Source organism: Corythoichthys intestinalis, chromosome 10, assembly GCF_030265065.1.
Source record: "Corythoichthys intestinalis isolate RoL2023-P3 chromosome 10, ASM3026506v1, whole genome shotgun sequence".
NCBI lineage: Eukaryota > Metazoa > Chordata > Actinopteri > Syngnathiformes > Syngnathidae > Corythoichthys > Corythoichthys intestinalis.
The window spans coordinates 23,055,823-23,067,930 of record NC_080404.1 but is presented as its reverse complement, the minus strand read 5'-3'; the positions used below and the strand labels follow the sequence as shown (position 1 = coordinate 23,067,930).

The following is a 12,108-nucleotide window of genomic DNA, read 5'->3' as shown; positions in this document are numbered from 1 at the left end:
ACGTCGGGGAGTTCCGGCAAGAAATTCTAACCACTTTCACCCCTGGTATTTAGTATTTGAGGAAATGAGGGAAAATAAAAATTAGGAGATGGAGGTTGGGGTTATTGCTGTTTTGGTTTACTTTTATTTTGCAAATCATTGAAAAAATACAATTTTGGATGAAAATCAGTTTTTGTATGTATTATAGAAATAACTGTGCTGAAACAGTTTCCTTTGCATTTCAGTAGTTTTGTATGTATTATAGAAATAACTGCCAAAACAGTTTTCTTTGTATTTTAGAAGTTTTTGGGAGGTTTGACCCCCCCCCCCCCCCCCCCCCCCAAAAAAAAAAAAAAAAAAAGAATAAAATAAAGAAAATAAATAAACAAAATTTCTGGCTCCCTGGAGACCTTCACGTCGGGGAGTTCCGGCAAGAAATTCTAGCCACTTTCACCCCTGACGATATCCTTAATAAATACTGCATGTACAATTACAAATAGCAATTACACATAACAAAACAAATAAATTATAAATACAAATCATAATAATAATAATGATATGAATAATTTAACAAATCGGATTCCAATATGGCTGTTGTGTTTTGCGTGCTGTACCTTAACGCAGAGGCTGACATGATAGAGTGAGAAAGGTGTGGTAGATATTTTACTTTTCATGTTCTGTTGATGTTGGCGTCGGCTACGGCGGACAGTAGGCGTGTTGTGTTCTGAAATATGTTATCAAGAACCTGACGAATTCCTTGCCGATGTTACACTAATAATAATTGTCACCTTAACTTATAAAGACTAGCGAACGGAGGTCGGAGGAGGACCGTCAAGCCAGTTCACTAACGTGCACACCAAACTCATAACGCTCACATTCTTCCTATCATTTCAATGTTAATTTCAATGGTAAGCATCACCATTTTCCTTTTTTTACCACCTGCACTAATCTTCGGGGGGTCCATTTTGATTTCTCCCAGAAGAAAATCCGCCGTGGGTCAGTCTCTCGGGAAAACAATGAAATTGCGACACGGTCATAAATCGTCGTATTTCGAGCATGTCGTCATATGTCAAGACAAATGACGAGTCAAATTATTCGTTGGATGTCGAAAGTATCGTATGTCGATGTGATCGTATGTCGAATTACCATTCTATTGATGTGTTTTGGACTGATTGTTGTGGGCAAGGCAGAGGTCTGAAAATGAAGGCCCAGAAAACCTATGCACATAGACCAGTAACTGTTCTTGACTCCAATCAACAAGGAGAGCACAATGCAGGTATTATCAGAATCCCTTTAGGACAGAGCAGAGAAGATCCATACTACAGACAACAGAAATTAGAAGGAGCAGACACTCATCAGGGAGGCTCTCTGCTTCTGTCCTATTTGAGCCTGTGACCACGTACGTACTTTCAAAGAGAGTGTCACGCTCATAGATTTTATAGAAAAACAAATAGTTTGTCAAGATGTAATTATGTACGTATATCATATTCAACTCCCCAAGTGTCATGGTGTCCCGCTAGGTGGCATACGAGCATCTCGAATCAACAGAATCCCCCAATCTGCGAACCTGCTGCTCATCTTTGTTGTCTCCCTGAGCACACTGCGGCCCACGGTGAGCAACATCAGATGTGCACCGTATTTTTTGGACTATAAGTCACACCACCCCAAAAATGCGCAATGAAAAGGTAAAAACATATATGTCGCACCGGCGTATAAGTTGCATTTTGGGGGGAAATTTATTTGGTATAATCCACCACCAAGAACAGACAAGTCATTTTGAAAGGCAATTTAGAATAAAAATATAATAGAGAACAACAGGCTGAATAAGTGTACGGTATGATAACATTACATGACTCATAAATAACGAACTGAGAACATGCCTGGTATGTCAATGTAACATAGCTATTTAGAGTTATTCAGATAACTATAGCATAAGGAACATGCTAACTAGCACCAATGATATAATAATGCGTGAATAAGTTCACATATAAGTCACTCCAGAAAATAAGACGCACCCTCTGCCAAACTCAGAAAAAAACTGCAATTTATAGTCCGAAAAATACGGTACATAGCGGCCACACACCAGTATCACGCCTTTTCACGCCTATTAGCATTTCTACTGCCCGTAAATTATTTAGTAGTTAAGAGCATTTAATGATTAATATCCATAATTAAAATATCTTAATAAATGTCACTGGAATACACACCAATCTGACTTAAATTGTACCTTATTTTTCACGTCTTAATATATAGGACTTGCATTTGGTGTACTGATATGTCAGTGCTCTCATCTACTATCAGTGTATGCCAGGGTGCATTTTTAACACTGCACATAGTCTCGTTCTCCACTATATCATTGATTGAGTTTACAAATTCAAAGGCATAGTTTTTACTTCGCCAGCTTTCTGGTATACTCACATACTTTGCCATGTGATTGCGGATTTGTTGAACTGACACCATTGACGCATTCATTTCGATGGCAAGTAAAATATTGTCAATGAGAACTTCAACTTGCTCTGGGTCAGATTTTATTTTGTGGCACAGCTCGTTTCTCTTCTGTCGGTCTTTTGCATTCTCCCGCAATAATGTACCAATCCCCTGTCGCATCTTGCGTCTTTGTAATTTTCAACAGCTTTCAAATGACTTTTCTGCTGAATATGACGCTTGAGGTAGTCCAACTTCCATTCAGTCCACATTTTTCCCTCTGAAAACTCACTTGGTACTTTGACTTCAGTTTCACCGCTTGTTCGTCTATTTGCACATGCTCCGTCAGCCACTCCTTCTTATGTGAACCGCATTTCTTTTTTACTTTGGCTTGGTGAGTGGATGTGTCGCTGCCCGTTCGTTTCGCCACGATAAGGGGTTGGCCTTTACATCTCTCAACTCTGCCGTACTCATGCACTCTTGTCAGCTTGCTAACCTACACCACGCGTGTAGGCTGGGCAATACACAAGCAATGTCAATGCTATGATTGGCTGCGTAGCGGAAGTGAACCTTATCGTATTATTTGCTGGACACCTGTCACTCACCGAGTTACAACATACGTTTCTGTTGATTTTTTTTGCTTTGTGTGCAGCATTGAATTTCTTGTGCGCAGAGTAGGTGCCAGCAGTGCGCGATTGCGCATGCGCGAAGCTTAGAGGGAACATTGCCCTTCACTGGCTTCATGTCGAGTTTAGAATTAAATTTAAAATCCTCCTTCTTACATTTAAGACCATTAATGGTTTGGGGCCATCTTATCTCACCAATGCTCTGGTTCCATACCGCCCCAACAGAACACTCCGTTCTCAGAATGCAGGACTACTGGTAGTTCCCAGGGTCTCTAAAAGTATAGTAGGAGCTAGAGCAGTGGTTCCCAAACAGGTCCTCAAGGATCCCTGTGGGTCCTGGTTTTTGTTCCTACCGATTGAGCACAGAACGTTTAACCAATGTGGTTTCTGATAAAACAAGCAGCACCTGACTACAATCAACTGATTACACTTAAAACACCAGATTGGTACACATGTGTCGTCCTGTTTTGTTGGAAAGAAATCCAGCACCCACAGCGGCCCGATGTGGAGTAGTTTGGGAACCCCTGAGCTAGAGCCTTAAGCTACCAAGCTCCGGTCTTATGGAATCGGCTTCCAGCTAGTATTAAAGAAGCCGACACAGTCTGTACATTTAAGATTAGACTAAAAACGTTCCTATTTGACAAAGCTTATGGCCAGGCTAGTTGAAATCGGACTAGACTCACAATTCAGTCTTAGCTGCACTAGAAGCTATAACGCTGCGGAAGTTCAGCCACTGAGTCCTATCCCCTTTTCCTCACTCTACTTACCACTTGTCTTACTTTATTTCTCTTTTCTAATTCTAATATCTAGTTGACTAGTCTCTTCATCACTTGTCACTCAGTGTCCCCTTTCCCTCCTCCCCTCTGGGGAAGGGATATTTTTCAGCCACAGCCTCCAGACTATCCTGACCCCTGGCTGGATGGACGTCCTCGTTGTCGTCATTATAGCCGTGACTACTGAAAACAATCAGTATAAATGTTTAATGGAACATTTTTCGGAGCGGCAAATCTCAAAAGCACCTTATGGTAACAATGACTGATGCATCACGAGTCCAGAACTGGTGATCAATATCAAGAATTGTAATTCCTTCCAGAATTGATTGAAATACAAAAAGACTCGTCAAAAAAGCAGAAAAGAGGCCTCCAGCATTCAAACTGACCAAATATTTGCACATTAAATGATCGGTTTTAAGCACAAAGCCATCGCGAGAAAAAAATTGGGGGGGCATGCGTCAGGATGCCCAGCAACAGTCAGCAACAGTCAAGATGTAAAATTCCGATAGACACTTTGTAAACATGAAAACAATACCGTAGCAAGATGCTTCAATAAAGAACATTTTTAACATTTAAAAATATATTAATTCCACATCCCCCTGATTTGGTCCAGACTCAAAGATTTAATTCTAAAATACTATACTGTTATTGTGACGAGTCCACTGACCCAGATAAAACTTAAAAGTGTGTTTATCTTGTGTAAAAGTGCAATGCAACAATTTGTAAATACCTAGCTGCCATTTCCTGGCACACATGGTCTCCATCATCCAGATTGGTAGTGTTGGCTCCAGCATGGCAATGGCCATATTCCCGAAGCAAATGGCACCTGAGAAGAAACATGAAGGATAAATAGAATGTTTTTCTTACCTTGAAAAAAAAATACACGACAAAGAATTTTGATTGACTGAAAGCAACTCTTGGTCTTCAGTGCTCTGCAGAGGTGTGTAGTAATGCGTTACATTTACTTAGTTATATTTACTTGAGTAATTTTTGGAGAAAGAGTAGTTTTAGAACATCATTCTTCTTACTTGAGTAGATTTGTGAAGGAGAAACGCTACTTTTACTCCGCTACTTTGGGATACACTAGAGTCGTTACATTTTTCCTCTTTATTCTGTGTGTTAGATTTGAATTTATTTTTTTCCTGCAAAATACCAAGCAGATGTAACAACACCGAGGGCGTAGGTATGATCTGAAAATTGGTAGGGACGATATAACAGCATAATCTCCATGTACACTTTTTGCTGGGGACAGGACATTAATAAGACCAAACAGATTGGGTGAACAGGGGTCTGGGCTACATTTCTCATGAATATGAACCTAATTTATTGATAGGCTAAATGATCAATGCAAAAAGAAATCTGTATTGATTTAACCTAACTTTCACGTGTATTGGTTCAGGTGATACACCGTTCAATTCAAACCTTTGTTTTCAAAAACTAAGAACGAAACATTTTGAAAACTTCCAGAATAAATGTCTTAAGTTTTAGGCTACACTCCCCACTCCTTGTGCTATGAAACATAATTTGCAGAAAATTCAGACTTGTTTTGTGTTCTTACCAGCTGCAATTACAATGTATGGATCTCTCATGAGGGTCAACAATGGCGTCCCCTTCTGACTCTTAAAGACAAACAAAAACAAAAATGTTTTGTGGGGCATTCGTTTGGAAAGACCTGTTTTATGAAACCATCATCGATGTCTATTAGATTAATGTAATGGAGCGAAGAGATGAAATTTCTTACCTCTGGCTCGACTTTGGTGGGCTGAAGAATAAAAAGCTGTAAAGCTGTTAAGAAACATGTCATTAAATAATAATAATAATGACAACAAATGAAGATTTACTATTATAAACTGTGTGGTCAACCTCCATCAAAAAGAGCCAGAAAAGCCAGAACGAGGAATGGCGCAGTCTTTCCAACAAACTCATACATCACACTGCCAAACGGGGGTCCAACTGTAGAGAACAGACCCAACTGTCAGTGAAAAAAATAATGATCAAATGCAGTTGAAATGTTTCTACTGACTGTGAATGACTTGGTATCCTGATACCTTTGCCTGTACGGTCATAATTTTTCAAATGGTTGCTTACCTAAAACCCCCATTGCCAGACCCCCAAGGGCAATTCCGATCGCATGTCCTCTCTCCTCATCATCTGTGTACACACTTGCAAGCATTCCCATCCCTGAAAATACACCCAAACACATTATACTAACATGAACTGATCTGATTTGACAATTCAGTCTGCACGCATGGTGCAAGATGGGGATATTGTGTTTGCGTTGCTTAAGATAATTAGTGAAGGGGGGGCGGGGGGGGGGGGGTTCCAGGCAAAGATAGCTGGAGACTACGTTCCTCTTTTTAAAGGTTTTTGAAATTCTCTAAAATGGAGAAGAAGATGACGACACACAATTCATAACAACTTCAAATAAGAATTATGGATAAAACATAGAATAACGTATCAGGTTAATTACGGACAAAAAGGAAAGAATCGTTTTAGAAAGTCCAGTTGTAAAACAGCCCAACCCACCACCATCTGAGGTGGGATGATGAGAAAAAGGCTCCTTCTCAAGGGAAGTGACGAATGGGGCTGATTTCATATTGTTTATATGCAAATCAGCAAGTTCATCTCAGCTTCTGAGGGTGAACCATGAATTCATACACGGTGGAAAAATACAAAGTGTAAACAATAAATTCATATGTCCCCCTTTTTATATCTTTGAGAAGGAGAATAGACTTCATAATGTATTGACGGGACACAGGGCGCACGGCCGATTCATAGTGGGCCTATCTCCATCAAAGCTGACCGAGTGGAAACACAGACAAAGAGCTTTTTCCGTTAAAAATTCTTGTGAATAAATTTTCAAAACCCTGAATTATTTATTGATATGAACATAAAACAGTCTCGATTCCTGGTTAATAGCAAAAAATCCGTGCAGGTAGCATTTATTTTACGTAAATATTGCGAACTATGAGGCTACTCAGTATGGAAATAAGCGGCCGCCATATGTAAACAAAGAGCTTTTTCCGTTAAAAATTCTTGTGAATGATGCTTAAATCCCTGAATTCTTCATAGATATGGGCGTAAAACAGTCTCGATTCTTGGTTGAAAGCAAAAAAAAAACACAAAAAAAAAACGTGCAGTTAGCAGTTATTTATGTAATTATTGCGAAGTATAATGCCAATGCCGTAGCTGCTAATTCCTCCCATTGATTTTTTTTCACAACGTTTCAAAATGCATGCATGGTACGAAAATTATAATAATTACCTTGAATTCTCGAACAAATCACTCCTGAGACAATCCTTCCTGTTTGTATGCGGTATAGCTTTAGTACTTTTTCAACCTAAATCCCGCGTTAGATCCCTACATGTGTTGACAAACTGCAAATAACTGAAGCGGACTGTAGAACAGCCCCTACTTGAAGGTGTTGCACAGTGGCTGATGGAGGGACCCGTCAATACAATTATGAAATCTATGAAAGGAGAGTTCAAATGTTTACAGAAAAGATAACAGGCACTTCCTGAACAAGCCTGAAGACAGTAACTAGATCGGTTGGAACAAGGCCGTTTGCTAGTGAACAGTCCGATGATTTTTTTAATTTATTTTTTTAATTCTCTATTTTTTTTTTTTTTTTCTTTTCACAATCCCCCTCCATGGTGCTAAAGCTGTTGTGAATTCCAAACTGGAAGAACAGAACATCAATAGAGAGAGGCGATTCTTATAAGTTTAGAATATCTTACATATACCATATAAAAATAATCAAACATGTGAGTCAAAACAGCTATCAAAAGCAATTTTCCAAATGATTTAGCTGCCTTACAGAATGAATACCACTGCAATGCCCTGAAAGCAATAAAAAGATATTTGTGTCACAAAAAAAGTTACAATATTTCTTGATATGTTTCGTTTCATAAAAAGCTACTTTTTTCAAATTTTTTGGGGGGTGTGGGGCAAGCGTCTGAATTTGCTTACCCATGTTTTACTTCAGATGACTAAAGAACAGAAAACGGTAGAATCACATTTTTTTATCGTGGTGAGAGAAGGATGTACCATAATTTTTGGACTATTAGCCCTTTATCGCAAATGTATCACATTTGATACACCTAAAATTTCATGATTTTGAGAGTAATTCAGAATTTCGACATTTCTTTTTAAAAAAAAAAAAAAAAAAATGATGGATGCAAGTCAAAACATGTATCTGCAGGTTCCATGAGAAAAAAAAAACATAAACAGGATTTAGCTAGAGTTATAGATATTAGAGCGCTTATTCCACATATTCATTTTGACATTTCATTAGGACCTTATTTTTACAATTTTGAGATTCTCTGATAATTACTTCATGTTGCAGATCTTTAAGGCTTTGGACCCTGCGGCTTATAGGCCAGTGCTTTTTATACAGTATGTGGATTTTGCAGGCCGATAAGGTGTATCTCTTTAGTAGGGTTGTTAAAAGTATTGTATTGAGTCTGAAAAGTTGTATCAGGAAACAATATTTGGTTTTTGGGCTAACACAGGTAAAAAGAATTTTGTTGTCATAGGGTAAATTTGATTTCGCTCGCTGCCACCCTCCCAGTTCAAATGGATTGGAAGTCTACTAGTCAAACTCTTTGAAAGAGTTTTAATTTTTCATGAGCCACAAGACTAGATGTCTATAATCGTGCAATGGCACTGAAAGAGTTCCTAAAAAAACATTACAGAGCATATTGTGTATTTCTTTAGTATAGATATCAAGTTGAAAATATACTATCACGACAACAGTAGTCTTTAGGTGTGACTATCCCTGTGGCTTATCGTCCAGTGCAGCTCATGCAGTACTTGAAAAAATTGTTTTCTTGTCAAATTTGATAGGTGCGGCTTATCTATGAACAAATGTCATTTTCATGTCAAATTTGGGGGGTCCGGCTTATGGTCAGGTGCGCCATATAGTCCGAAAACTACAGTACCGTATTGGCCCGAATATAAGATGTATTTTTTGCATTGAAATAAGACTGAAAAAGTGGGGGTCGTCTTATATTCGAGGTCTGGACATTATACCCATTCACGACGGTAGATGGCGCCAGATATCATTGAAGCGATGTTCTGTCATGGTAGATCTCAGCTACTCTGAAGTTTAACCAGTTTGCATCATTTCATTGCAATGTTTCTCCTTATTCAGATTTGTTTCAAGACTACAGTTACAGTTAGACTTCACTTTGATGGTTAATGCAGTTATTGCAATTTTGTTGTCTTATTTACATTTCTTTCCATTCATTTACAAATGTGATTGCACTTTAGTTTACATATTTAAATGTTCAGATATTAAGATTTGAATGAGGCAAAATAACATGCTTTTTCTCTCAAATATATTGTTATAATCATTTGTTTCTGATGTACTTTTCTGTATAAAAATTAATATGGTGTTCAAAAAGTCTTTTTTTCAAACTTGAGTTTTGAAAAAGGGGGGGTCGTCTTATGATTAGGGCAGTCTTATATTCAGGCCAATACGGTATATTCTTTCATTTGTTAGATTTAGTATATGTGTAGTAAAAGAACACCATGTGGTGTGGGCTTTGAAACATAAGTCATATTCATCCAAAATGGCTGTCAATCAAGGGGTTGTATTATTTATTATCATAGCATATGATTCAGCTTCCCTATTATAAATGTGGCTTCCATTGTGACCAAATATACTGCAATATATCGTGCAACGTATTGCAAATGGATGAATACATGACTAGTAAGAATGTAATGGTATTTGTATTTGTCGTTACGGGCATCGCGGTTCGGTGCACGCAGACAGATGGAGTATACATTTGAGAGAGAAAAAAAAAATCCATGTCTGAGTTAGTCCTCCTCCAATCCCGGGGGCGGTAGAGGTAATGCGCCTAAACTAACAACTGACATTACGGGAAAAAATGAACGAAAACGTATTTATTTTATATTCTCAAATTAAAAAAAATGCATTTATTATACTCTAGCCCTAGGCTAAAGTCTTTGAAACACTGAGTGAGTATTTATTTTTGCACTATTTCAAGTGATGCTTTTCAGGTTTACTGTAGGACTACTTGCACTTTTTTTTTTTTTTTTTTTTTTAGCAAATATAAAAATATATCTAATGTTCACTCAAGGGTTCAATCCCAATTACCGTGCCTGCGTGGGTTTCCTCCGGGAACTCCGGTTTCCTCCCACATCCCAAAAACATGCATGGTAGGCTGATTGAACACTCTAAATTGTCCATAGGTGTGAGTGTGTGCGTGAATGGTTGTGTGTCTCCTTGTGCCCTGCGATTGGCTGGCAACCAATTCAGGGTGTCCCCTGCCTACTGCCCGAAGTTAGCTGGGATAGGCTCCAGCACCTCCGCGACCCTCGTGAGGAATAAGCGGCATGGAAAATGAATGAATGAATGTTCACTGGTAATGGTTTATAGTTAACTGTGTGTAATCCAACATTAAAAATGGTAGTCCTCTTTTTAATAAAAAAAAACAAGGTTGTCAGCTGTGCTACCTGACTTTAACTGTTACCTCAGTCGATTGCTACAAAAAATTGTGTTTTTTCTCTTTTTGCACATACACTGTAAATTGAAGAATGTTACCGCAATAAAAACACAAATTCACAAGTTTGAGCTTTTCTTCTATTTATTTTGCACTTTAATAAGAGTTGCTTGTTAGCCAATAGAACAAACTTTAAAGGGTACCACAGATAAAAAGTCATGTAGTTCCTTTAAGATATATGTTAGTATGAGTTATAATAATTTGATATAAAAAAAAACCCTTCTTAATGTTTACGTTTTAATAACACTTGTAAAATTAGTTTAACTAGTAGGTCGCCATTGTTGTTGACGACGCAATGCACTCTGGGCGGTGACGTCACTGGGCGGCGCTGCCGGGCTACCACAGTGTCCCTCTTTAGCTACATAAATATATGTCGGTTCTGCCCTTCCAATTTGAACCTGATCGGAAAAGTGATGAGCAGGACAGCACTGTAGATATATTTCACAAAATACGAGCAGCAGAAGCAATTAAATGAAGGTCTCCAGTAGGATTCGAACACGCGTTTCCCATGCGACAGAGGAGCACATAGACCACAGACTACACTTCCGTGTGATGTTACAGTCATGATTTTTCTTATAAAGCAATCGCAATCCACATGCATTGTCTGTCTTTGTGCAGTAAAACCTGAATGGGAAGCGCAACTTAAAAGAAAGCGCGGCTGGCTTTACCATGGAATAAGAAATGCGGCTGGCCTAACCACGGAATAAGAAAACGCGGACTTCAGACAGCAAGCGGACAACAATAACATAGGGATTGCGTAAAAGGGTTTATTGAACATACACAAAAAACACGATCGCGAAAAGGGAGACACAAATATGGTCCGTGACAGTAGGTCTGGATCAATAAAAAAAAATGAAAAACACTCGAGGGAAAACTGCAGTGAGAGGCAGACAAACGAAATAAACAAGGCAATGATGCAACTAGCAATGAAGGGATGTACAAACTGTCAAATGGCAGCGAGTCAATATCTCTGCAAGCCGCCTAGGATCGATTCAAAGACACTGCTGATGAGCTGGAATTGGATGCAGGTACAACATTGGTAACTCATTCAACAGCTCTGTAACAAAACAATCTGACCAGCAGCAGAATGTAACGAAATCATGCCAGACGTCCTACTAGCTTCGCTTGCTAGCTTGCATTAGCTATTCTCCCAGTCCAGCCCAACCAAGTCATCACCCCCTGTGTGCATTGCGCGCATAAAACATGAAGCCCTCCATAGGTCAAAACATGTATTAAATATAACAGATTTTTAAATCCATGACAATAACATACGTGTTTCTAATAACATATTTTAGTAAAACAGAATTGTGGCTTATTAGAGCCTAACAAGTCTTTTAAGACCGAAGTTCCCTTTAAATTGCAAATGCTGTGATTTAAAAAAAAAAAAAAAAAAAAAAAGACTTTTTATTTTTCCTGTTGTATGTACCGAACCCTTACCGAACCGTGACTTGTGTGTACTGTTACACTCCTATGAGAAACATATGAAGCCAATGAGTTCTTACCAGCAACAGATGAGCAGGAGGAGCCTACACCTTGAAGTGATCTGGCCAGAAACAGCAGAGCGTAGCTCGATGAGAAGGCGAACACTTCACAACAATAAGAATAAAATAAATATCAAGCACTTGATTTGATTTTAATAATCAACAAGTGTAATGGAACTTACTAATTGTGGAGATGAACATTATACAGAAGCCAATGAATATGGGGAGCTGGTATCCAATCCTATGGGCAAAACAAAATAATTTGCAATTAATCTGTTATTATGTATGTCTATATTCT

At 38.5% G+C, this 12,108-nt stretch overlaps 1 protein-coding gene across 1 annotated transcript in view; it reads right to left on the bottom strand.

Annotated features, from left to right (window-relative positions):
• Positions 1–12,108, bottom strand: part of slc18a2 (solute carrier family 18 member 2) — a 52,715-nt gene that overhangs the window by 24,352 nt on the left and 16,255 nt on the right. Inside the window, exons 4-10 of the mRNA XM_057849247.1 lie at positions 11,993–12,051; positions 11,832–11,915; positions 5,891–5,983; positions 5,666–5,755; positions 5,544–5,587; positions 5,361–5,421; positions 4,533–4,628 (exon numbers count right to left, since the gene is read on the bottom strand). Coding sequence (XP_057705230.1) covers positions 4,533–4,628; positions 5,361–5,421; positions 5,544–5,587; positions 5,666–5,755; positions 5,891–5,983; positions 11,832–11,915; positions 11,993–12,051 — 527 coding nt within the window. The remainder of the gene's footprint in view (positions 1–4,532; positions 4,629–5,360; positions 5,422–5,543; positions 5,588–5,665; positions 5,756–5,890; positions 5,984–11,831; positions 11,916–11,992; positions 12,052–12,108) is intronic.